Source organism: Poeciliopsis prolifica, unplaced genomic scaffold (assembly GCF_027474105.1).
Source record: "Poeciliopsis prolifica strain line A6 unplaced genomic scaffold, Auburn_PproV2 SCAFFOLD079, whole genome shotgun sequence".
In the NCBI taxonomy this organism is placed as follows: domain Eukaryota; kingdom Metazoa; phylum Chordata; class Actinopteri; order Cyprinodontiformes; family Poeciliidae; genus Poeciliopsis; species Poeciliopsis prolifica.
In genome coordinates, this window is record NW_026562454.1 from 675,993 (window position 1) to 702,813 (window position 26,821).

At 41.1% G+C, this 26,821-nt stretch overlaps 1 protein-coding gene and 2 pseudogenes across 1 annotated transcript; 2 read left to right on the top strand and 1 right to left on the bottom strand.

Moving 5' to 3' along the window:
• Window positions 1–6,626: 6,626 nt before the first annotated feature.
• LOC129352729 (interleukin-20 receptor subunit beta-like) lies at window positions 6,627–11,351 on the bottom strand (annotated as a pseudogene).
• A 3,864-nt stretch (window positions 11,352–15,215) lies between these two features.
• On the top strand, window positions 15,216–18,376 carry LOC129352718 (claudin-15-like). The gene is made up of 5 exons (XM_055021831.1): window positions 15,216–15,477; window positions 17,009–17,173; window positions 17,573–17,654; window positions 17,760–17,873; window positions 17,973–18,376. The coding sequence occupies exons 1-5, from the start codon at window positions 15,261–15,263 to the stop codon at window positions 18,043–18,045; spliced, it is 651 nt and encodes a 216-aa protein (XP_054877806.1). The 5' UTR covers window positions 15,216–15,260; the 3' UTR covers window positions 18,046–18,376.
• A 1,383-nt stretch (window positions 18,377–19,759) lies between these two features.
• LOC129352703 (S-arrestin-like) lies at window positions 19,760–26,749 on the top strand (annotated as a pseudogene).
• The last annotated feature ends 72 nt before the right edge of the window (window positions 26,750–26,821 follow it).

Here is a 26,821-nt window from a genome sequence, read left to right on the forward strand (position 1 = left end):
TCCATCGCAGAGCTGCACAGACAGGACAAATAATCACACCAAGGACAATTTAGAGAGACCAATCAACCTGACATCCATGTTTCTGCCAGTGAAAACCCACCACGCTCAGGGAGAACATGCAAACTCCATGCAGAAAGACCTCGGGCCAGGAATCGAACCCACAACCTTCTGGCTGCAACAGCATGGCTCCTGTGAATAAATGAAAAATCTTGCATCTTGCAGCAAATTGTGCTTCTTCCTCTGCAGAAGTATTTTAAACAGCCGTGGACTGCAGGCAGCTCATGTGGGGTTAACATGCTGGTCCTTCACTTAAACCTGATATTTTCCTTCAAATAAAAGAAACTGCCAACAATAGAAATGATAGTGAGGTTTTAACTTCAACTAAATGAAAACAAAAGTTCTGAGGAATCAAATGACAAGTAAACAGTAACTAGAAAAATGCTGATCAGCCTGCAGAACATCCAGCTTCGGTTCTGGTCGGAACCGAATCAAAGAGGCTGTCGTGTTAGTTTACCAAAAACTAAATCACAAAGACATTTACTTTAAAGGAACCATGTAAGCACTGCCTTCAGAATAACTAAAATAATTAAATTGGAGCTCATAATTTATTTTCAAAAATCTAATTCTATGTATGCAGCATTTTATGAATGTTTGTAAATGAGTGCAATGCAAAAGGAAATTAAAAATGATTTCCAACAAACCAGTGATTTAAAATGGACGATTCTCTAAATGATCTGTACATCCACTTTGCTTTTAATAAAAAAACAAGTTTCATTAATTTTTCATCACAGAACCAACAACCAACTGACCAGCCTGTCTGGTTTTGGACTCCAGCAACCAGAGAGAACTGCGGTTTACAGAAGAACATGTGAACGCCTCACACCACCGTTTGCCTGGGATTCAAACCAGGAGCTTCATGTTGCAGCAGCGCTACGAGCTGCAGCCTTCATTTCAGACCAGACATAACGAGTCAGAAATAACTAAAAATGATTAAATAGTCACAAATGATGCAGAAGCCGCCGTGCTCCATTTGTGTCCTTTTTATAGGATTCAGCACAAAGACTCAGATTGGCAGAAAATCAGCAACAAAACATTCTTTGTTTGTCTTTGTGGGAGTTGCAGAGAGTAGCAATCTTAATTCTCATCCCAAAACACCTTTAACTGTGATCCTCTCCAGCATTGGGGTTCGGTTCTGGATCAATCTGGATCAATCTGGATTCTAACCTGAAATAAGATAGAACCTCCGTCCTGTGTTTATCTATGTCGATACACAGGATTGATTTTAAAATTCATTTGGTTAATTTGTCATAACCTGCTTAATGCTACACTGTTTTTTCCCCAAAGAGTTGGCAGATCTAAGAAATGAAAATGTGTGTGTGTGTGTGTGTGTGTGTGTGTGTGTGTGTGTGTGTGTGTGTGTGTGTGTGTGTGTGTGTTTGTTTGTAATACCTTCTGGGGACCATTTTCCTGATGTCCCACGTTGTGAGGACTCACTGCTCCTTGTGGGACCGAAGCCTGGGGGAAATGCTGTTTTTGGGTCAGGGCTCAGATTTAGGACTAAGGTGTGAATTGAGTTTTGGATAGGGTCAGGGTTATGACAAGGGTCAGGTTTGGGCTGTAGAAATAAATGGAAGTCAATGGAAAGTCCCTACAAAGATAGCCACAAAAACATGTTTGTGTGTGTGTTTAATTGGCTCTTTCATTTTTGTTTTGAGCTGAATTGTGAGGTTATAAATGCAGCTGCAGTAAATAAACACAGAACTCTTCCTCCGGTTCTGACAAAAGAATGCTGGTAAGTATATAAACTATCGCATCTTCACTTCTATTTTTTATTTTTTTTTTACATTTTAAAGTTTTACCTTTAAATTCTCTTTTGCAGGAGTTTTTATGAAATCCAGTGAAAAAATTGTTTGTTTGTTGTGAATGAATACAGTTTAGCAGCAGGAGAACATAAACCACAGACTGGAGAAAAACAGAGAAAAGAAAGGTTAGTTTCTCTATATCTTCACTAAAGTAATTCCTTTTCAAGCTAATTGTAATTTAATTTTCATATTCAGTTTGTTTTATTGAAACCCAATTGCCAGGTTATTTCCTCTTTATTTAACATCTAGTATTAATTTAGTTAGTCATTTCTATTTCTGCTGATGACCACAGGGAAGAGACAGAACAAATGTTTTTGTGTTTTTTGTTACAGATCAGTGTCATAGTGGAAATTTTAAGAAATATGTAAAAAAAAAACAATTTTATAAAAGTTATCCACTGCAGTTGTAAAGCTGCAGTGGATAAAGTGGGGGTAAGTCGACCCCCCCACTCACCTTGGGGTTTGAGTTAAATATAACAGTGAGTGGAGGTCAGTCAACATTAGTCAGCATGCGCGTGATAGCCACATACTGTTGACTACATTTTAGCTAACCTTAGCATTGTAGCTAATTTTAGCTGATACACTATTGTTTTCATGCTGAATGGCGTGTTAGCTGATAGTCCACATGCTAATGATGGCAACAAAGCTAAAATGAGCATTAGGTAATGGTAGCTTATGTAGGACTGCTTGCATACTGGATGGAAGATGTTACTGGAGGTCAACATGCTAGCAATAGCCTTCATGCTAATCATCATGTTAGCTAATTTTGCTATAAAGACTTCATGTTCATGATGGAGAAAGCCAATGTTAGTCAACATGGTAGTGATAGCTCACATGACAAGACTAGCCTTGTGGCTAAAAATAGCATTTTAGTACTTTTTGATATAACAGCTTACCTTTAGATACTAAATAGACTAGGTCAGTGTTAGCATTAGTCATGCTAATATTTTAGGCTAGCATGTCGAATAACATCCTACCCTAAAGTATCTGCTGCTTAACTGATTAGATGGTGCAATAATAAAACATGTTACTGTTTCATAGGATGACATTTTATTTTTGCTGCTGTTTCCATTTGTTTGACTCCAGGCAGATTGACAACAAAGAAGAATCTGCAATGGCTCTCAAGACGTGGCTGTTGCTGATCATAACTCTGTTCATCTTTGTGGTTGTAATTCTGATGCTCCACTGGCTGAACATCATCACACTGAGTGATGCATTCACTTCTGAAAGGAACCTATCAAAGTTGGTCATCGCAGCATTAAACGATCCTAAGATATCAGGGGCTTTAACAGTGTATTTTACTGCGTTCTTTATCAAATCAAACTCCCGCAAAACAATTCTGTATGTTGTTGAGGGTGCAGTATGTAGCATGCATTGGTTTAAAATGGTTCAACTGCCAGGTTTCATCCCATCTGCAATAGATGATCCTAAAATATCAGGAGTAGCAACTGTGTTAAATATAGTGCATCTTACTGCATCAACCTCATTGACCACAATTATCTTGGCTACTCTGAATGTTGTACTTTGGTTTAATTGGCTGAACTTCATCACTCTAACTGACGTATTCACATCTGAGAAGACTTTCATAGAGTTAGTCTTCACAGCATTAGATGATCCTAAGTGTTGTGGAGTGTTAGCACTGACAGCCACTGTGTTTTTCATCAAGTCAAACTCCCGCAGAACAATTCTGTTGGTTGTTGTGTCTGCAGTATTTAGTCTGCATTGGTTGAATGTTGTTCCACTGCCAGGTTTCCTCCCAGCAGCATTAGATGATCCTAAGATTTCAGAAGCGATGACAGTGATGATCACAGTGTTTTTCACTCTATCAAACCCAGTGACTACAACTGTCTTAGCTGCTGTGAATGTTGTTCTTTGGTTTAATTGGCTTGAATTCATCTCACTGAAGAATGTATTCACATCTGAGATCAGCCTTTCCGAGTTCGTCTTCACAGTATTAGAAGATCCAAGATGTTGGGAGTGTTAACACCAGGAATCACTGTGTTTTTCATGTCCAACTTATGGGTAATAACACTCTCACTTACTGTGTATGCAATCTTGCATCGCTATAACATCATTACACTGACAAAGTGAATATCTAAGATCCCACCCAAAAACTCAATTTTTACAGTTCAAACACTAAATATCCCTTAATATTCATTAATACATCCAGGAGGAACAGTTTTGGCGTTATCCACAGTCTTCCTTTTCATCGTTCATTTGGGTTCATCCAATCAGTGCAAGGGAAAATGAAAGGTGCTGCTGCATTGGTTGCTTTGCAAATATCAGCCAATCGTGTATCAAATGTTTCAAGTGGAATTACAGCAAAATATTTCAGATTTCTAAAGTGCATGTTTTAACAAATATTTTTGACTTTCTTTAAATACTTTGCAGTTATGTTCCCCATAAAAATCAGCAAATTGGTGAATCTGTGAACACTGAACCGTGATCAGACAGGCGTCTGCTGTGTGTCTTGGGCTGTTAATGATTCTGTGTAACTGCTTTTCACTTTGGGTAGAAATGTAGATTTTATTTTATTTTATTTTGCTGACTTCAAGGAAAAATCTGTCCTTTTTTTGTGCAGAGATTTTTTTCTCATTGCATTATTTTTATTGTTTGTTTTTTGCAAGGTTTCACAATAAGGATTTTTAAAGTTTGTGTGAATGTTGATTTCTGTTGGGAAAGATAAATGGTAATGGCAGCAAACAGAAGAGCCACTGACATAATGATCACCTCCACACAGAGCTTTGTCTGGCTCTGCTTCTGCTGGAGGTTTCTTCTTGTGAAATCAGAGTTTTTTGTTTGTTTTTTCTATTTGAATGTTTAGTAGGAGAGATTCTTGTAAAGTTAACAAACTCAGTATCAGATTTACTGTCAGGAGGAGCAAATGCTGTAAATCAACAAGTCAATGCAATCTGCTTGGCGAGGTAAAAACTAAAAGCTTTTAAACTAATTTAAATAAACTGAACTCAACTACACTGCTTTATAACTAGAATTGGGTTGGAATCCATGTAATCTGGATAATTAGTTTGAATTCACTTTTTTGTTAAGTCCCTGAAAACTATGTTGTTATGAACTGGCATTTTGTGAATAAACTGAATTTAATTGAGAGAATGAAATCAACGTTTTCTCCAAAAATACCATTGAATTTCTAAATAGAGTAATTTGAACCATTTGTGTATTTTGATAATGTTGAAGCTGCTTTTCAGAAAATGATGTTACATGACTGCTGACAAAAGTTTGTTTTGAAACGTGAGTTTCTCTGTTTGTGTCAAATTACTGACATAAATCAATGTAATTAAAATTGCAGAAGAAATTCTCATGTTTACTTGTAATAAACTCCAATAACAAACCATGTAGTTCAGCTCAGCTTTCATTCACATCACTGAGTTATGTTCAGTTCCTCTTTTGTCCACTAGGTGGCAGCACACCTTCAGTCATTGATCATGGTGCAGGAATCATAACATTCAGCTACATGATGTAATTCCAGTTAAAAACTAAACAAGTGTAGAAAATAAAATCTGATCGTTTTATGTATATTAAGTATTGATTAGTGCTAAACCCTCAAAGTATTTCTACTGCAATGTTTTCAATATTTACAAAGTTAAGCTATCATCTGCATGGCACGTTGAATTTACAACTTTAATTATCAGAACAATATTTAGAAGATTTTACTAAATTTTGATTCCCATTCATTCTAAATTTTAAATGATCCAACAAGGTATAAGAACATTTAATTGTAAAGTATTGCAGGCATGTTAATCCAACAGAAAAAACATGATGTTTATTAATCATTTGATAAAAACAACACTTTATATTTTACTTGACGTAACGTCCTTATTATCCACCAGGGGGCGGTGTTTCCTGCTCGGCATTTCCTCTTCCTCCAGAAGTCTCTGCACAGTAAAGCCCAAATTATTCATACTGGCAGATTTAGGTTTAAATTGACCTTTTACACATTTCCTCTAATGTCAATCTGAGATTAGGGTGATGGTAAAGAGTCCTTCAGTCCTCATGGACTTGGGTTGATCACTAAACATAAATTATCAAAATATCAGGAAAATACAAAACACATCTCCATCGTTTCTTCATGCAGTTTATTTAAAATCTTCATTTATTGACTGACATAGATCAGTGTTCTTGAGTTAATATGGACAAAATTATACTTCATTATAAAAAACACATTTCAACATCCACAAAAAACACATTTATTTTAAATTCAGTGCAGAAAACAACTTGAAGAAAAACGTCCTTTTACAAATTATTGTTTTAGTTTCACAGCGTTCCAACATCAAGCATCATTTTTTCTAGGAAGTTTACGTTTCTTCAATCAGATCGAGATGAAAAACATACATTTGTGATATTTTCAGAATCATTGTTGGTGAAAAATCTTTTACACCTCAGAAAAGAAAGATTATAATTTATTCTGCATTTAAAGAAAGATTTTCTTTCCAACATGAATGTTTAACTCATTCATCTAAAGTCTAAATTTGATGGAACTGTTGATCAAATGGAAGCAGAAAATATTTTAGTTGGACAGAAAGTTGGGGTAAAAAAAGATTTATAAAAAATTAACTGAAATAAAGACAAAAGAAAAGCATCCAAGACTGTCATGGCAACGGGGCAACAAATCACTTCCTGTTGCTGTTGCCATGGTAACTAGCTGCATCAGGAAACAAAACCTAAAATGATTTTTTTATTTTCTTTAAATCTTTTCATGACAAAACAAGAAGCAGTTTATAAAACAATAATCTTTGAAATAAAAAGACGCAGAAGAACCGAACGTTAAATAAAACAGTTTAAATTCTCCTTCATCAAAACGTCTCGGTTTGAACCCAAACCTGCTAAAGTGTTCATCTGACGTGAAACCATGAATATATTAATATAATTAACATAAACATCCTCGTTCTTCATCAGGTAAAGTTAGGTTTTACATGTATATAAATATAACAGGAACTCTTATCTGATCTTTTTATGGTATTTTCTTTTTCTCAAATCTGCTGAGAACTGTAGCTGTGACCTTTGACCTCCTCTCCCCTCATGCAGCCTGGTTTTAAACCAGAAGTCAGCAGAACCTGGAGGTCGGCTTCCTTCGGTCCGCCGGACCGGGAAGCGGCTGTTTCCATGGGGATCGAAACGCACGCCTTCCAGCTCGTTTAGACCTGCAGGTCGAGCAGCGCCGAGTTGGGGTCACGCAGGGGTCACGTTGCCCCGCCCCTCAGCAGGTGGGGCGTTTCCTCACAGAGCTCCTCCTGAAGAATCACAATCCGGACGGCGACGTTTCCGTTCTGCACACAGACCAAAAAACCTGCTGCAAAACTTCAAACATTATGAAATAAATTCAGATCTAATCCAGACCTCCTGCTGTTTGCTGAATTTCTACACCAGTTTCACAAAGCAGGAAGCACCAAGACAAGCAGCAGTGACGCTCATCCAACCGTTTCTGCATCACAGCATCATTTCTCTGATTACAGAGAGAAAAACAGACAAAACTGTCTGAGCAGAGAAACATCAGAATCTAAAGTGGGAAAAGCATCATTCAGAGATAAACGGCAGCGGAGGATAGAAGAAATCTGGTGTTCAAAATTGAATCAATCCTGTTTCCATCAGTATAACAGAAAAAATATATTTTTAAGTTGTTTTTGGTTGAGCCTTTAAGTGATTTTACTTTTGTTTTGCTTAAATCCTGGAAGGAACAAATTCCCCAACACTATTTATTTTATTTCACACATTACAAGAGTTTTTGTTCCTTTAGAACTAAAAACTTTCTCTAGGAGAAAATTCCCCAAAATGTAACTATATGTCGGTTTTAAAACTTAAAAATAAGAAAAATAAAATCTTGTCAGACTTAGAAAATTAGTCTTCAAAAATTTTGGCCTTTTTTCTTCATACAAATTTTCTCACATTTTGCACCCAGAACTATTTCTGTGAAAATCTCAGTTTTGTTGTCTGGTGAATAAAAACAGAATAAAAAAGTTAAATCTGCAGGTGGAGGTTCTGAAGACCCACCAGCGACGGCGGCAGCGGCTCTTTCTGGAAATACTTCTGACAGGAGTCGGGTCGACAGGAGTCGGGTCGACAGTGGACGAGCGACCAGAACAAACCGATCAGGAGGCCCAATATGGCACCACCGTCACCGTCACCACGTGGGGCTTCCACGCCGGAGCGCCAGGACCTGCAGGAGAGCCAGGCACGGTTCTGATTAAAGCACAGCCAAATGGGAACTGATCCGTTTTCTAAGGAGATTTGCACCAGCGGTTCAGTCCGCTTCGCTCGGCGCAGTGTGAATGCTAATCGAACTCTGGTCCAAAACTCAGTTTGGGTTCAGTTGAAGTGAACTTCAGTTTGGTTTGAATTCTAACACCAAGCGGACCTGAGACCACTCCACAAATAAGACTGCAGAGCAGGGCATTCTGGGTAATTACAACCGAAACAAAGGTGCTAGCCTAGCGCTAGCAGGACAAATGTCCTGTGTTATTTTACCGAAGACTAGAGAGAAATCCTCCAACCGCTAAAATCTGACACATCCATTTTAGTTTTTGTGAAGAAGGATGTCGAGGTCAGCGTCTTCAGAGTTTTTCATGTTGTTTCATCCAGTGGTTCTTGGTGCAGCGCCCCCACAGGCGAGGAGGGGAACTGGTTGCTCAAATCGTTTGGTTGTTTGAGTCAAAGCAGAGAGAAGAAGAACCGCAGCAGCTGGAGCAAATGTTTCAGCTTTGGTCCCAATCAAACCAACTCTACCAGACTATCAGGTGTGAAAACATCTGTACTGTAGAAACCATCAATGAATCTGTTACTACAAAATATATTCTTTGGATATAAAGACTTTTAACCCCAGAACAGATCTATTCTTGCAGCTGCTGTTTCACCTGGTTTTATGTTTCTGTAAAGTTTTCAAACCTGTGATGGAAACACAGTGGCTGTCGGTGAACCCACTCTGCACGTCCTGATTCAGGACAACCTTCGCCTTGACGCAGTACACCGCTCCCTCCTGCAGGGCGGCGACCTGCAGCACCTCCTGGTCTGCTGGCATGGAGTAAACTTTAGTCTGAAAAACAGAAATGAAGAAGAAACGGTTCAGTTCATGCTGCCTGAAAACAGCTGCAGGCTGAGACTCCAAGATTATCCAACTTCTGCAGAAATAAACTGAGGGAGAAAAAGAAGAAATGAAGATGAAACGAGAATAAAGACGAATAAAACAACCTGATGCCCTTTGTCTTTCCTCCACATCGTGACCGTGGTAACGGCGGTGAGAGGAAACTTCCTGACGGAAACCAGCAGAACGGCGCCCGCTGCCGTCAACCTGAGCTCAGGGACCGGAGGCGTGACTGCAGAGAGACACGATCACACTGCCTGAACATACGACCTTTGACCTGCAGAGAAATCTTTACTGCAGCGGTAAAGATGGCTGTGGCGGCCATCTTTACCGCAGTAAACATAGCGCTGTGGCGGCCATCTTTACCGCAGTAAACATAGCGCTGTGGCGGCCATCTTTACCGCAGTAAACATAGCGCTGTGGCGGCCATCTTTACCACAGTAAACATAGCGCTGCGGCGGCCATCTTTACCACAGTAAACATCGAGCTGTGGCGGCCATCTTTAATGTATCGGTTGAGAACTCTTACTGTTGTTCCTGTTGAACAGAAATCTGGTCCAGGCGGACATCTTGGAGCCACACTGTGCCCTGACCCGCAGGCTGTAGTCGGAGTCAGATCCCAGGTCAAAGGTCAGGTCGCAGCTGGTGAGGGGGATCCTCTGGCACTCAGTAGCGTTTATCCAGCTGCCGTTCCTGATCAGGAGCTCAAACTCCCTGAAAACAGAAACAGGTGGAAACAAAGTGACTCAGAAACAGCCTGACTCTCCGACGTCCTGCGGTCTGGTTACAGTCACTGAAGTCTCCATCAGTTGATTCTAAGAGAATCTCAGTGATCCTGGCTGCTCTTCTGCTCTAATTGTTTTGGTCTCAGGTTCAGGATCAACGTTGCTCAACAGCCGTTGATCTGCATTCCCCCTGCAGGATGCTGCAGCTGTCAGTCAGGCATGCAAACGGCTGCCAGCCCAACGTTGATCCTCTGGCCTCCTGTTCGCTGTGACTCACCTGCCTCGTCCATCAGGTCGGGTCGGTTTGCTGGAATATGAAGCAAAACTAAAACATAAACAGAGTCAGGCTGCTGGTCACTCGCTCACTCACTCATATGTATCCTGTCTTTGAGCAAATAGTAACTCAAACACCAAACTGCTCTGCAAACAGAGCAGCTGAAAAAAAGCTGGTTTCATTTATTGTGTCCAACATAGAAATTAGTTATTATTTTTGCATTATGGGTCAATAAGTTTGTATTTATGTATTATTAGAAAATAAATAAAGAGAGGAAAATGAAAGCTGGAGGCAGATTTGATCATTAATATTTATGATTCATTAATGACAGGAAACATTTTTCTGTTTTATGCAGATCTATTTGCTCTCTGCGTTTCTCTCTGTTCATCAGTTCAGAGGTTTGGTGACTTGACTCACCCTGGTACTGAACGGAGTAAAGCACGGTGGAGTTGCATGATGCTCTGGGCTGCGTCCAGCGCAGGACGTGTCTCCTGCTGACCGTGTCCATGGAGACGGCCTGCGGAGCCGGCAGCGTCCCGACGCCTGCAGGGAGTTTCATCATGAGCCAAACTCAGTCGGGTCGACTCAGATCTTGTTGCTCTTTAAAAATATAAATTCTTCCTCACAAACATTTAGTAAAACATTTAATTCTGCTGAACAATAAGTTGAATGAAAAACTGTCAAATGTTTTGTGGTAAATTGAAGCCGATGGATGAAACATCTGCAGAACTGAATTCAGTTTAAATGATTCTGATTTGTTCCAGCAGAACCAGAACAACACGACCAGAACCCACAGAACCAGTAACTAGTTACTTTTCTCAGCTTTCTTTGCTTTTTGCTAAAGTTTATTCAAGTGAGACCTCTTGTGTTATAGACCAGCTTTGTTATTCTAATATTAAATATTACATGATTTCATAATTATTCTTTAGTTTTTTTACAGTAGAAATCGAACTGATCTGTCGCTAAAACTCAGATCATTTATTTTCTATTTTTAATTTCACTTTAGTAAAAACATGTTGAAGTCGTTTTGCTCTTCAATCAGAGCAGTTATGATTTCATGTTCACAGCCCAGTAATATCTCACTAATATGAAATCACAGTAATATTTAAGCTTCTGTGCAGATTATTTTTTGTGGTATTAATAATGCTATGAAGAACTGCAGCAGGAGTAACCATGTATTGATGTTGATCTTCTGCTTTGCTCTGGTTTCTGCTCACCGTTGCTGAACTCCAGCAGGACGACCATCATGAGCCTCCTCATCGCCATGGCAGCAGACGGCGTCCCACAGAGCGGACAGAAACGTGTCTGATGTCCAGCGGAGCGTCGCTCTAACCCATCGTCTGCTCGGGTCCAGCCTGGGGGAGGCAGAGGAGTCGGCAGATCCGCTGAGATCTGCTGAGATCCGCTGAGGAAATGTGACCCGCCCAGATGCTGAGGACAGACGTAAAGACGGAGATCTGGTCCAACCGGCTGGAAAAGCCTTCAGGGCTTCAGCTGCCGGTTCCGGTTCACATGGAGACACGCCTGAACGGATCAGAGGAAACGCTGCTGCTCTGCTCTCCCCTCACTGACACCAAATGATCATTAAAAACATATTTCAAGTCTGATTCTGTCCTGATTTAGTTTTCCCGGTTTCCCTGACCTCTGACCTCTCCTGCAGCTGGAACAGATAAAGTTGTTTTTTCTTTATTCTTGTTGTTTTCCTGCAGCAGTGACCTCTGACCTCTCCTGCAGCAGTAACCTCTGACCTCTCCTGCAGCAGTAACCTCTGACCTCTCCTGCAGCAGTGACCTCTGACCTCTCCTGCAGCAGTGACCTCTGACCTCTCCTGCAGCGATGACCTCTGACCTCTCCTGCAGCAGAAACCTCTGACCTCTTCTGCAGCAGTGAGCTCTGACCTCTCCTGCAGTGATGACCTCTGACCTCTTCTGCAGCAGTGACCTCTGACCTCTTTTGCAGCGATGACCTCTGACCTCTCCTGCAGCAGAAACCTCTGACCTTCTGCAGCAGTGAGCTCTGACCTCTCCTGCAGTGATGACCTCTGACCTCTTCTGCAGCAGTGACCTCTGACCTCTTCTGCAGCAGTGAGCTCAGGGCTCGGGCGCGTCGTCGTGATGCGTTTCTTCTTGGTTTTGTTTCTCGACGCGTTTCTCGAGCGGCTCGGAGACTCATCAGTTTCTGCTCTGATCAGATCGGCTTCTGCTGAACCAGTGAAGTCAACATGATGGTTTTACTGGGGAGGAAATGATTCCATTAAAACGTCTGATCTGACTGGATGGATTTCTTATCATGATTCCTCACAGAGAACAAATGAGATTATGATGTTCACACATTCTTAAGCGTCTCCACAGGAAGCAGAGACTCACTGTGACTCAGTGAAACAAACCGATTCATGTTTTCAGTTCTGATTTAAAGGAACCAAATGTTTCTCATGTTTTCATTTCTCTCATTTTCTCTTCAATTTTAGAGATTTTCTGTGACATTTTTGATTCAAACTTCTGACTTTATATTTTCCATGTTTGTATTTGAAAGGCTCTTGTTGGTCGTCTAAAAGTCACTTGCAAGGAAAACAACGGCTTTTTACTTCCTGCGCAACTTTTTTATAAGCTGAGCATTAAAACATTAAATCTGACCGACTGCTTTTATGAATTAAGGATTTCTGCTTTGTCTGAAATAATTATTTCATTTTCACACCAAACTATGGAAGCTTTTAATCCAAGAAAATTGTTTTATTTTATTTAGATTTTTTTTGTCATCAGACAAAATCCAAGTTTTTATCATAAATATGTGAAATGAATGTGTATAAATGTCTTCCTCTGGCCAGTTCTTCCTCATTGTTTCATTCTTTATATTTTAATTATTCCATTAACTAGGATGTTTCCATAGTTTATTGTTTATTTCCTCCTGTTTCTCACATCATTTATTTTATTGTTATTTTATTGTTTCAGTGTTAATATTTTGGCTGTCTTTTAATGGACGGTCTGGTTTGGACTCATTAGGTAAAAGTTGCGAAGTGATCCTCTGTCAGAATAGAACGTCTCTGTTTTTCATCCAGTCCTGCAGGTTTCTCCTCTGACCTTCAGGTTTTTCCTCAGGCTTGATTTGCTGAAATCGACTCGTTTCTGAAAGACGGGAATTTGACCTGAGTGGAAATGAGAGAATGAAGTTAAAGTGAATTAAAAATCTGTTCATTCTGTGAAACTGGAAACATTTCAGTTTTCAGACTCTTTCCTATCTCAGATCACTTTATTATTCAGGTCTGTAAACATGTTTGCTTTGTAGCCTGAAGAAAAAACATGAAAAACACAAAAACGCTACAAAGAAAACATGAAAAACTTCCGAATATCCAGACGAAGTCAGAAATACTTTAATGAGGGAAATTAATCGTGTTATTGATTTTATGGAAACAGTTTGTGTCAATCTCCTGATCAAACTAAAACATATTCAGATAATTATTTCTGTTATTAAGTACAAAATGAAACTGAAATGGAAACAGAGGAATTAAAGCTACTCGTTTTCTAAAGGAGCTGAGGTCAAGGGTCAATCGTCAGGCTGCCCTGGTGTCCAGTAGAGGGTGCCGTGGTGCCACGCCCGTTTAGGAGGTGAAACCGACCAGAACCACCTGACCAGGCCAGAACCAAACTGGTCAGAATCAGAGAATCAGTAGCTTCCTCCGACTGCTGAGGAAGCTGAGTGACCCGACTGAAACCGGGTCACTCAGCTTCCTCAGCAGTCGGATCAGAACGCGTCAGACTTTGCACTCTGACGGTGAGCAAACATTAACCGCCAGCTGCCATAAAACCAGTAAACCCATAACAGCTGCTGACTGGGCTGCTGAGTTTCACCGAGACCAGAACCACCGGAGAACCTGAACCCAAACCCGCTCCGCTGCCTTTATCCTGCTGGAGACCATTTATTTAGTTTATCCTGAGGTTTTATGATGACATCATCAGTTTTATGTCTAAAGTTTTTCTGGGTCAGGAGAAACGTCACTGTTTCCATGACAACATCTCACTTCTTCTTTCCTCAGGTGAATCTGTAAAGGTCCCTAAACCCTAAACCTAACTCCTGACCCCGAACCCTTAACCCCTAACCCCTAACCCCAAACCCCTAACCCCTAACCCATAACCCTTAACCCTAACCCACATTTTCACTTATTCAATAAACACAAATGACGGAGGTCAGAGTGAAAACGGATAAATATCAATATTACTGATTTAATAAATACCAATAATGTTGATTTACATGTCATTTTTATGTCCAACTGAAAGAAAACCGTCTTGCCGCCATCTTGCCACCATCTTGCCGCCGCCTTGCCATCTTGCCACCATCTTGCCGCCATTTTGCCGCCGTCTTGCCACCATCTTGCCACCATTTTGCCGCCATCTTGCCGCCGTCTTGCCACCGTCTTGCCACCGTCTTGCCACCATTTTGCCGCCATCTTGCCACCATCTTGCCGCCATCTTGCCACCATTTTGCTGCCATCTTGCCACCATCTTGCCGCCCATCTTGCCACCATTTTGCTGCCATCTTGCCACCATCTTGCCACCATCTTGCGCCATCTTGCGCCATCTTGCCACCATCTTGGTCAGCTTGGCTGTTTCTGGTTTCAGGTTTTGATGATTAAAACGCTGAACATGTTTCAGAAATATTTCTGACGACTTCAGACGTTTTACTGGGAACCAGAGACCCTGAAATGTTTGTCCAGTCTGTCTGTGTCTCCGTAGCGGTGGCTGCCATGGCAACATAACTGACTTTGCAGTTTTTTAGTTGTTTTTGGGTGAAAACCTGTTTGAGTCACCATGACATCCAGTCTCTATAGGAGTATCTGAGGAGTGGCTGAAGACTCTCCATCATCATCCATCATCATCACCATCATCATCATCATCATCATCATCATCATCATCATCATCATCATCATCATCACCATCATCATCATTATCATCATCATCATCATCATCATCATCATCATCACCATCATCATCACCATCATCATCATCATCATCATTATATTCATCATCGTCATTCCTGTGGCCGTATTAGAGATGAAGGGACCGACAGGGAGTGGCCCTGCGTTTTATGGCCCCTGGTTGAGACCAAAGTCCTGCTCATAGAGCCTCAGATTCAGATTAGCTGACGGAGGCATCAGTGACGCTCCAAACTTCACCCACCAAAGGTTTCACCTCTGGACTTGCTGCTCTTACTTTCTGCCTTCAGGTTTCCAACAGAGGCTCCTTCAGATCGTCTTTAGTTCTTGGATTTCTTCTTGTTTTCTTCATTTGAGAGGTTTTTCAAAAACGTTGCGACCATGTCGACAGCAGTGGAGGCAGTGGGGTTCGTCATGTGTATGATTGGTTTTCTGATCACCGGCTCGGCGTTGGCTAACGACTACTGGAAGATCTCCACGGTGTCCGGCAGTGTCATCGTCTCTCAGAGGCAGTTTGAGAACCTGTGGCACGCCTGCGCCGAGAACAGCGCCGGCATCGCCAACTGCCGCGACTTTGAGTCCATGCTGGCCCTCCCAGGTAAGATCAGCAATCAGCTAACTGTTTACTGTAGACACAAGTTTTAAAGTCTCTCAGCAAAAAACATAAAACATTGAAATTTGGCATTTTTATCATATTTCTACCATATTAGGTCATTTCATGGCTGATTATTTGCTGGCTTTATGTGATGACCTGAAATGAGGAGCTGATGTAATTAGCTTGTTGGTAAATCTGTCCTCACATTTAAAATCTGTTGAGTTTATTGGTGGATTTCATTTCCTGAATAAACGATGAGCTGGCTGGATTTCTTTAAAAGCTTAACAGGAATTGGGTCAGTTCAGCCAAATGGCACCAGGTCGAGGGTCCAAAGGTCGGGGGATTTCAGAGTCTGAAGTTTCCCACCCAAAACAGAAAGATTAGAAACTGGATTGTCATTTTGTTTCAAATTAAATAGCAAATAATCTAAACAAAAGTTATACTTTTGAATAAAATGTTAAAATATGCTTTTATTTGTTCTTTCCATCCTGCTCTTGGATCGGTTTTCTTTTGGACGCCATTTTGAACGTCTTTCCCTGCTGGTTGTAAAATGGAGGGAAAACAAAAGTGAAGAAAAAAATAACTTGAATATTTAAAAAAATATTCAAAGGATTTAGGTTGTAAAACATATTAAATGTGTTAAAAATGTAAAACGTCATTAATTCTTGAAGTTATTCTGAGTTTTTATCAGAAAACATTAAATGAAGATCTTGGCTTCTGTTTCCACATTTAGCTTAAAACTCTTACGGTTTTGGGAAACTTTCATAAATTCACCTGATTATGTAGTTTAAATTTCAGAAATGTTTAGTGAAACCAACATTCAGGTTGTTGGAAACCAAATGCCAACATTTCTCTCCTGAAACTCTCGGCGAGTCGTAAAAAGGCGCGGCGGTTTTTATGATCAGCCAATCATTTTGTCAATAAATTACTGCTGTTAAATTCCTCCTGCTTTAAAAGCAGATAAATTCTGATTCACAACGAATTAAAGACATTTCCTTAAAACTTTAAAACAACCTCCAATGTTGGAGCTTCTTAACATTTTACCTTTCAACCTCCTCTACTTGTATTAAAGTAGTAAATTTCTCACTGACTTTCACTTTTTATAGATTAAATTTGACACAAAAATATTATAAAAATTATATTTCATTATTAGTCTTGACTAGATATACATTTTTTTTTATTTTTTGAAAAAGAAACCAAAGTGATGATGCATAAATTGACCTTATTTTGAACATTGAAAGTGTAGAGTAACTTAAATTTATCTCAAACAGAAAATTTACCAAATTTGACTTATTTTTGTTTTATGATCAATTTCTGATAAACTAACATGAAACAACTCAGATTAATCAAATTTAGACATAAAGCCATTCATATATGTACTAAAAAGTTGATATTCACTTCAAACTGATTTATATTTTCTTTCATAATTTTTTAGTTTCAGTTGTTTTTGGAAAAGGTTTTTGCCACATAATGATAGTTTATTGTGGAAAAGCATCCTCAATGTGTGTGTGTGTGTGTGTGTGTGTTCCTGCAGTTCACGTCCAGGCGTGTCGCGCTCTGATGATCATTTCTCTGCTGCTCGGCCTCGGCTGCATGATCGTCTCTCTGCTCGGACTCAAATGCATCAAGATCGGCTCGGCCACCATGGAGTCCAAGGCCAAGATGGCCGTCACTGGAGGGATCATGTGCATCCTGGGAGGTAAACACACACACGCACGAACACCCACACACACTCACATTCATTCCATTTTTAAAGCTGCAGTGAAACAGATGAATTTTACCTTTCTTTAGATGCATAAACAATTAGTTCAAATTCAATTAAGGTGACAATATATCACCATAATTTTAATGTTTTCACCAACTGTAGTTTTCAAACATTTAGGGTTGATTTAACATGGAAATCATGATGGAGATTAAAGCTGTAATTTGACTTAAAGATGAAATGAAATAGTCTTTAGTTCATCAAAGTAGCAAAAGGTAAAATATGAAACTGATTCTCAGCATGAAACAAACAACTGGGAATATCAGCTTTAAAATGATGTAACGAGTCCAAAATTATCCAAATATTTACCGTAAATCGACGGTGTTTGTGCTGCAGGACTGTGCTGCATCATCGCCTGCTCCTGGTACGGGTACCAGGTGGTTCAGGAGTTCTACGACCCGCTGTATGGAGGAGCAAAGTGAGTTTCCTCCAGTTCACAGCAACCAAACTGGACCTGAACTGGGTCTGAACTGGGCCTGAACTGGGCCTGAACTGCACCTGAAGCCTGTTTCTGTTGCTGCAGGTTTGAACTCGGCGCTGGCCTCTACATGGGTTGGGCCGGAGGCTCACTCTGCATCCTGGGTGGAAGTCTCCTTTGTAGCGCCTGCAAGAGAGCGTCACCTGCTGGAAAGAAAGGGTAAATGAGCTATTTTATTTTTCTCAGATCATGTTTACATCATGATACTGCAGGTAAATTATTTATAAACCATTCTGAACGCTGCGTTTTGTTTTGCAGAGGTTACCCGGCGAAGAAGGTTTACACGGCCACGGCCCGGACCGATACAGAAACCACCAGAGCTTATGTCTAATCACGCATTTTCATCTAGACTGTTTCCACTTGTTTCTAGAAGGTTCTTCTCAGTTTCAAGCTGTGACATAAAAAAACAAAGTAACTTGAAGTTTTTCTCTGTCAATGTTTGTTTTTGGGTTCTGGATGAATCTCCTCAGATACACCATCTGAAAGTCACCTTCTACGCTGATGATGTTGTTGCTGTTGCTGTTTTCTGTCTTTTGTTTGAATTATTTTAAATCTTCGATGTTGGTTTTATTGAAAGTGAAGAACATATCTGATTGATGATGATTTTAGCAAAACTGTTTCACATTTATTTTTATCTGAATAAAGTTTGTTACCAAAACATTTCAACTGTTTAATTTCCTCAGAGACTCTGGACCAAAGAACTCTTAGGGTTAGGTTTGTAATGGTTAGGGTTATAATAAGGGTAAGGATATGGTTTAGGCTGTATAAATGAATGGAAGTCAATGGAAAGTCCCCACAAAGATAGTCATGCAAACATGTGTCTGTATGTGCGTGTATATGTAGGTATACGCGCCTGTGTGTGTGTGTGTGTGTGTGTGTGTGTGTGTGTGTGTGTGTGCTGTAATCTGAAGTGTAATTTGGATGATTAATGCCCTGCAGCCTGTAATCCTGCTCCTCTCTACCTGCTGACAGGCAGGTCGGTGGATTAACGCCCCGCAGCATCACCCTCCAAAGCTGTGCACCAGCTCTGCAGACCGGATCAGAACCGGCGCTCAACCTTCAGAATGCTTTCTGCACACACTCCACATGTCAAAGGTCTGAGCAGCTCAGACTGTGGTGACATGTGATCATGTCAAATGTTCTGAGAAATGGTCAGGTTTATTCAGATTCATTTAACTACAACAAAAACAGAATGACGGTCGTTTATTTCTCTAGTAGTTCCTTTAACAGTTTTTAATCTTTTATCTTTTCATAACTCGGAATCTTTTTCATTTTGTTTTTTCAGTTTATTCTGTGCTTTTTATTTCAATCAAGTTTACATGTAGAACATTTCAGCAACAAGGCAGTTCAAAGTGTTTACATCATAAAAACACAAAAAGTCACAAAAACATCATGCAGTCGACAACTGAGAAACCAGAAGAAACATTTTAACGACCTCCGCCACCAAAATCATCAACATGTTGCTCAATGTTTCATTTCTTATTAATCAAACTCTACATTGCTGGTTTTTAGACGAGATTTAAAGGTTTTCAGTGTTTCGGCTGTTTCGCAATTTTGTTCCTCCAGAATCTGTAATTCTCACAACAAATGCATAAATGTTGTTTTCTGGAGCCAAAGAGTTTGTTAAGCTGTTGGACGTTGTTACTATTTTATGTTTCCATTTATTTATTTATAGTCGTTTTAACCAGGAAACATGAGACAAAACATTTACAGCTGAAGTTGTGTGAATCCTGTCAGATTAAAGGAGTTTATTTATGAATAAATGAGTTTATTTATGAATAAATTCTCCAGCAGCTGCCGGATGAAGAACCTCAGGATGAGTAAAGTGAAACGCGGCGCTGCAGGCAGAGCTTCGTTCTAATCCGGCCCGATGTGCTGACGGAGGTGGAACCGCTCCAATCCTCTCAGGAAGTCTGGCTGTCTGCGGAGCAGCGAGGAGGAGGGCAAAGGTTACCGCAGACGGCCTCTGATTGGCTCAAGCAGCCCTGACAGACAGCAGGTGTTTACATATAGAGCCATTGGACCGGGCCGGTCTCCTCCTCTCATTCAGAACCTCTGCAGCACAGGTGAGTCACTCGGATCCGACCTGCAGGTTATCGTGTTTTATCTGTTTACTGTGGGAGGAGTCCGGATGGGAAACGGCCCGATTCAGGAGGAACCAGAACTCTCTCTGGAGCAGGACACACTAAACCAGTGCTTCTCAAATAGTGGGGCGGGCCCCCTTTGGGGGGCGCGGTGCGATACCTGGGGGGGCGTGAGATCCTGGGGAACAGCCTTGGTTGCCTTGGTTAGCAGTGTTAAGTCAACAAAAAGCTCCGACTGCGTTCTGTCTATGGCCTCCGTTATTCAACAACCCCAACATGAAAAAGTTTTTCACAGGGATGAAAAGAAACGCGGAGAGAGACAAAGATAATGAGACAACAGAAAGTCAACCGAAAGCTAAGAAGAGGAAATACGACAAAGCGTATTTAGCGCTTGGCTTCACTGTGACTACAGTTGGAGAAGAGGAAAGACCGGTGTGTTTGCTGTGTCTAAAAATGCTTGCAGCGGACAGCATGAAGCCAAATAAATTAGGGCGTCACTTAAATACGTTACATCCCAATCACACCGATAAGCCGCTAGAGTTTTTTCAGCGAAAAAAATGTTATGCAGAGATGGATAGTCACGGTGGGGAATGGGGGGCGCAAATAGTTTTCTTCTTGCTAGGGGGGGCGTAACGGAAAATAATTGAGAAGCACTGCACTAAACTAACATTTATTATATTTCTACATGATTCAGAGGATGAGTGATGAAGAAAATGCTTTAATAATTATTATTATAAACCCAGAGAGAATCATGTTTGATGTTAGAAGCTCCAGTTGGAGCAGATCGGTTCTGGTTCTGTGAGCAGAAAGTTCTGGTCCAGATCAGTGGGAGGATTTTAACAGGATTAAGAGGCTCAGCAGCTGAAGTCTGTTTACATGTTTTCCTCTTCATCTTAATTTCATTAACTACAGTAAACAGTTTATTATTTTACTAAAAAGTTCAACTGAAAACAGAAGCAATGATGGAAATCTGTTAATGTTCATCTGATGTTATTCAGTTATAAAGTAGATTATTTGACTAATTCTATAACATATTGTTTTTAAGTTATTTATTTTTTATTTTTTAAAGAAATGTGTTTACAGTTTTTTTTAACCAGTTTGAAGCTGCAGTGCATCATTTTGGCCGCTAGAGGGAGATAAAACTAAACCTGAAGATACTCAACTTCATGCTGACATGCTAACATGTATTTGGACTCAAACTTTACCGAACTGATGCAAACTGAGAATCTGCTGGATGTAAATGAGACATTGAAGGTCAAACCTGCTCCAGCCTGAAGGTCATGACATTTCTTTCTGTCTGCTTGTTCCTCAGTTCAGCTTTTCTCCATCTCCACCATCATGAGTCCAAAAAATGTCATTTTTAAGAAAACCTGCAAAGACAAGTCGGTGAGTGAAACAAACTAAAACAGGATCCATTGGATCCACTTCCTGTTTAGTTACAGATGGTTTTATCTCAGTGAAGACAGAAATGAACTCAGAGCTTCAGTCCTGCTCCACAGTGACATCATCTCAGAAATTAAACCGTTTAACCCTGAAAACATTTCCTGCTTTCTGTGGTGAAACTCCTGGAGGAGATGAAGGTTTGCAGCTGAGCAGCAGCTGCTGCTTTCTGAGGAGTTTCTACAGGAACTGAGGCTCAGCAGGTTGTTTCATCTGAATGACATCAGAAAACGATGCGAGTTTCACTTCTGCACCAAAGAGTTTTAAACATGCAGAAGAACAAGCAGCTGTTTGGGAGTTTCCACTCATGAAGGGAGTTTTATACCTGCTGTCCCAGAAGTAAATAATTATTTTACTGTTTGAAAGGATAATAAAACCAAATAAACTGTGATTCCTGTATTAAAGTTTATATTTATGACTTAAATCAAAAATTACATCCAGAACTTCCCTTTAAACATTTATCTGCTTAAAATATGAGTAACTCAAATTATTGTTTGTTACTGTCTGAATTGAATTGTCTGATAATAAAGTGGAATTTATTAATAAATCTTTTTCTGCTGGTGACTCTTTAGACACCAGATTTAAATAGATTTATTTCCTTAAATGTGTGAGTCAAAGCGTCGCAGTGACAAACGGCTGCTGGATGTTTCAGGTGGGCGTTTTCATGGGGAAGAGAGACTTCGTGGACCGGATGGACTCTGTGGATCCAGTGGGTCAGTCTCACAGCCGGATCCATCCGGAACCAGAAGAATCAGGAAACATTTCAGAACCAGAACCGCTGACCTGCTTTCTCTTGTTCCACCAACAGATGGCGTCGTCCTCATCGACCCGGAGGCCCTGGCTGGGAGGAAAGGTCTGGGAATGTTTTCCTCTCCTGATGGCCAAGAAATGAAAACATGATGGGAATATTTTAGTTTAGAGCCAAAATTCATCAGGAAAATCATTCAGGCCAAAACTATTCATACACCTGGGAAATTTAGAAATGTTTTCATTTTAACACGTTTCTTCTGACTGGGAATAAATAAATCTGATAGAAAATCTGTGATGGAGCATTAGGGTGATGGAAAAGAGGGCTTCCTTTCATCTTTAACAATAAATCATCAAAGATGATTTATCTTTGATTCTTTATCAAGGATAAATCATCAAAAGGAAAAGTGTAAAAATTTTCTCAGAAGAGAGAAACATTTGATCTCTGTGATGGTTGGGAGATTTTTGTAATTTTTGCAATTTTCTTTTGTTTTATTAATAAATGCAAATGAAAACAGAAAAATGAAAAATAAAATAGATTTATTATGTTTTTGGAGATGTGAGTTTTGGTTCAATGAAAGTCATTTACAATCTAAATGTGCCAGGGGTATGAATACTTGTGGCCCTTGTTGTAAGAAGAAGGGCCGGTCCTCGGTTTTATGGGGCCCTGGGCAGAATGTGGTGCATTCTGGGAAAAGGGGTGGAGCTCAAACTCAATCACAGATCATTGGTTATGTATTAGTGAACAAACTGAGCAAAGAAAAGATGTTTACCATGGTAACACAATGGAGATCATTTTTTGTCAGCTCTTCTGCATCCAGTTGAAAATCTTTTATTACATGTCGCTGATCAGAACAGCTGCTTGTGCCTCTTCTGCCCTCTAGTGTTCGTCACCCTGTCCTGCATCTTCCGCTACGGCCGCGACGACATGGACGTGATCGGCATCGCGTTCCGCCGGGAGCTGTACCTGTCCACCCGCCAGGTGTACCCGCCGCTGCAGGACCGGGAGAAGGGCGTCCACACCAAGGTCCAGGCCAAGCTGCTGCGCAAGCTGGGCAACAACGCATACCCCTTCTTCTTCGAGGTGACCGGAGCAGCCAATCACAGTCAGCCTCCCTGCAGAGCCAGGAGAAACCTTCATTTGTTTTTCTTCCCAGTTTCCTGACAACCTGCCTTGCTCAGTGGCTCTCCAACCAGCACCCCATGACGTTGGGAAGGTGAGCCGCGTTTAATTCTGGATGACTTCAGTTTTGGTCCAGGTTCATTTCAGCTTCACACCAAAACTTGTGTGAACCAAACTGGCTCCAATCATCTGTTTTTATCCAGCGTTTACCTCCCTGCTCCAATATCTGTGTGTTTATTGATTATAGATATTAGAATAAAACACATCAGACAACAGAGACACGACTTCCTAACTTTATCAGAAAGTGTTCTGACTGAATGAAACCAGATTTATTTATGATGATGAAGACTTTAGCCATATTTTGGTAGAACTCTGATGCTGACTGTGTTCCTCCAAACCTCGGTCTGCGTGTGGAGCCCAGTCTGTCTTCTCTCTGTAACTCCACCCTCACATCGGCCGCTTCGGCCCAGATTTCCCCACTGGCCGTCCCCACAGGCCTCCCTTCAGTAAAAACCCAAACTGTCTCCGTTTCTGCAGCAATGTGCCGTGGAGTTTGAGATTAAAGCCTTCAGCGCTGAGAGTCAGGATGCGAAAGTTCGCAAACGGTGAGCGTCCTCTGTCCTGACGGCCGAAGCTGTCGGTGAGCAAATGCTGAACATCCGTTTGTCCGACAGGAGCACAGTGAAGCTGATGATCAGGAAGGTCCAGTACGCTCCAGACATGCAGGGGGCGCCACCTTCCGTTGAAACCACCAAAGACTTCGTCATGTCCGACAAACCGCTGCATGTCAAAGTCTCTCTGGACAAACAGGTGGAGCGTCTCACTGATTCTTTCATTTACAGTCAAACCTGTAATTCCTCAGATTTATTGTTTGATCTTAAATCATGTTTAGCTTTATTACCACGGAGAGACGATCCACGCTCACGTCAACATCACCAACAACTCCAACAAAAACATCAAGAACGTAGTCCTTTCAGGTACACACACCTGACTCTGATGATGACATCATCACGCTTTAATACAAACTCACCTGAATGTCTCTCTTCTCAGTTGACCAGGTTGCCACGGTGGTGCTGTACTCCAACGACAGCTACGTCAAATGTGTGGACATCGAGGATTCTGGGTAATAATTGGCAGAATCGCAGGGTTAGCAGTTTTGATCCAGATGATGGTTAGTTAAAGGTTAATCAGCGAGTCTGATTTATTCAACTGTTAACAGTTAATTACCTGTTAATTAATTGTTTCTGTTCAGTTGATGTGTAATTAAGTTGATTTTACCATCATGCAGTTGAAACGCTGATCTGGTTTCAGGAAAGTCATTAATGTTTTAGAATAAAAGGGAAATAAATGTTTTTACGGTTTTAAATGTTTTCTCTTCAGCTGATAAAATATTTGGGATTTTTTTCTGCTTCATGTTTATTGAAGCACAAAACTATTTTAGCAGATTTTTGTTGTCAGTGAATTTCAGGAAAAATCCTCCAGCCTGGGCTTATGAGAACCGACTGCAGGTCAAAGTGTGTAACGTCAATAGATGTCTGACTGGAAACATTTTCCTACAGGAAATAAAACCTGTAAAATGTAAACAATAGAAGCTGCTGTGTTTGTTTGGAGTTTGACTGAGGAACAAAAACTTCACATTTTTTTATTTGTTGTTGGATGAATTAAACAGATTTAATGTTTTTGCAGCCAAAACTCAAAAGAGAAAAGTCTTCCATCTGGTGGTTCATGCAGGAACTGCAACTGGTTTTTATTTTCTGTCCCAACATTTCTGGCTGAATGACTTAGTGAAGTTTATTCATTCAGATGTACGTCCTCATAAAGTGTTTTTAGAGACCAGAATGCCTTTTTGTTGTTTTCTCTTTATTTAACCTGCTTGTTGCTCTGTTGCTCCTGCTTGTTGCTCTCTGTGTTTTCACGCTGCATCTCGTCTCCATCTCAGGGACTCGGTGTCTGCCGGCGCGACGCTGCAGAAGGTCTACAAGCTGCTGCCGCTGCTGGCCAACAAACCGAGAGAGGAGAGGCATCGCTCTGGACGGGAAGCTGAAGCACGAAGACACCAACCTGGCCTCGTCCAGCATGTGAGCCGCGCTCCACGCCAAAGCGCCGCCCCGCTGAACCGGCAGCATCTGAACCGGCAGCATCTGAAACGTCTGTTCTGTTTCAGCGTGAAGGAAGGCGTCCTGAAGGAGGTTCTGGGAATCATGGTTTCATACAAAGTCATGGTGAAGCTCATCATCGGAGGGTTGGTCCATTTTCCTCTGATTTTCCTACAACGATCAAAATCACATCAACCTTTCAGATCATCAGATGTTAGAGAAATCTTCATCCAATTCAGTTTATTGCACCACAAATGCCAAAACAGTCAGGAAGTGGCAGCATCATGTCAGCGCTCCTCCAGGAAGTAACCTCAGCCAATCAGAACGCTGGACCAGGTGAAGAGAAAAACCTGAGAAAACAAAATGTTTTGAGTTTAAAGGAGATTAATGAGAAGGAAAACTGATGTGAATGAGAAAACAGAAGAATCTGAAAAGCTTTCATTGCTTCAGATTCACTGAGGTTTTTATTGGAGCTCAGATTAAACGTTTCACTGTTTCCATATCAGGATGAAATGACGGATCGGAGCCTCAGCGGCTCTTTGGCTTCTGTTTCCTCTGAAGCGTTTCTGCTGTGATCTGATCTCATGTTTGTCTCCCTCTGCTGGCAGGATGATGGGATCCAGGTGAGTTCAGACTGGAAACATCATGAATGTTGGACTCGGCCTGTTTATCCTGAGTCTGGTGTGTGGTGTGTGGTGTGTGTGTGTGTGTGTGTGTGTGTGTGTGTGTGTGTGTGTGTGTTGCAGTGAGGTCGGCCTGGAGGTTCCCTTCACACTCATGCATCCCAAACCAGAAGCAGGTAGAACTTTCTCTGCTCCTGATCTCTCCGGTCCATCGGACCTCCTTCCGTCTTTCACCTCCTTTTCTCTCCACTTTGATTTTCTTGCTGCCTGCAGTGAAGGAGAGGTAACTATGACAGCAACTAAAGACACTTCCTGTTCTCATTGATCAGATTCTTCCCTCTGCTGCACGGTTCCTTTTCCTCTTGGTTTTGTTCGTCATCTCTTCTGATCCGGTTGAACAGGAAGCTCCTGCCGCCATGTTGGTGGACACCTGGGCGCCCAACGTGTTTGTTTTTGTTTCTTTAATGTCAGATGAGATGCAGGTTGAGTTCATGGAATAGTTTGCAGCTTTAACACAAACATGAGAGAACATTGACAGATCAGTTAGGAATCATGTTGGGTTACGGTGGGAGTCTTGAGTTTTGTCCTGAGTCCGTTTCCGTCTCTGGGGGTTTTGCTCTGACTCTGATGCTCCTGCTGTTCCCAGTGAGGCGGAGGATGAGTTGGTGTTCCAGGAGTTCAAACGCTCCTACCTGAAGGGAATCATCGGCGCCGGCGAGGATGACGATGAGGAAGGCAACGTGTCGGGCGGAGACGACATGGCGCCCAAGGAGAAGTAGAGAAGCCGACGTGTGACATCACCGCTTTAATCCCATGTTTTAATCCCTGCAGCTCAGAGATGTTAGTTACCATAGAAACGAGCTGCAGCTTCGAGTCGAACTGAAACGTTCAGAGTTTGAACAATAAAAACTGTTGGACTCCATCTTAGATCTGATTTCATCTGATTTTATTACATGAATTCATAAACTGACACTAATGACAATAAACACAGAAT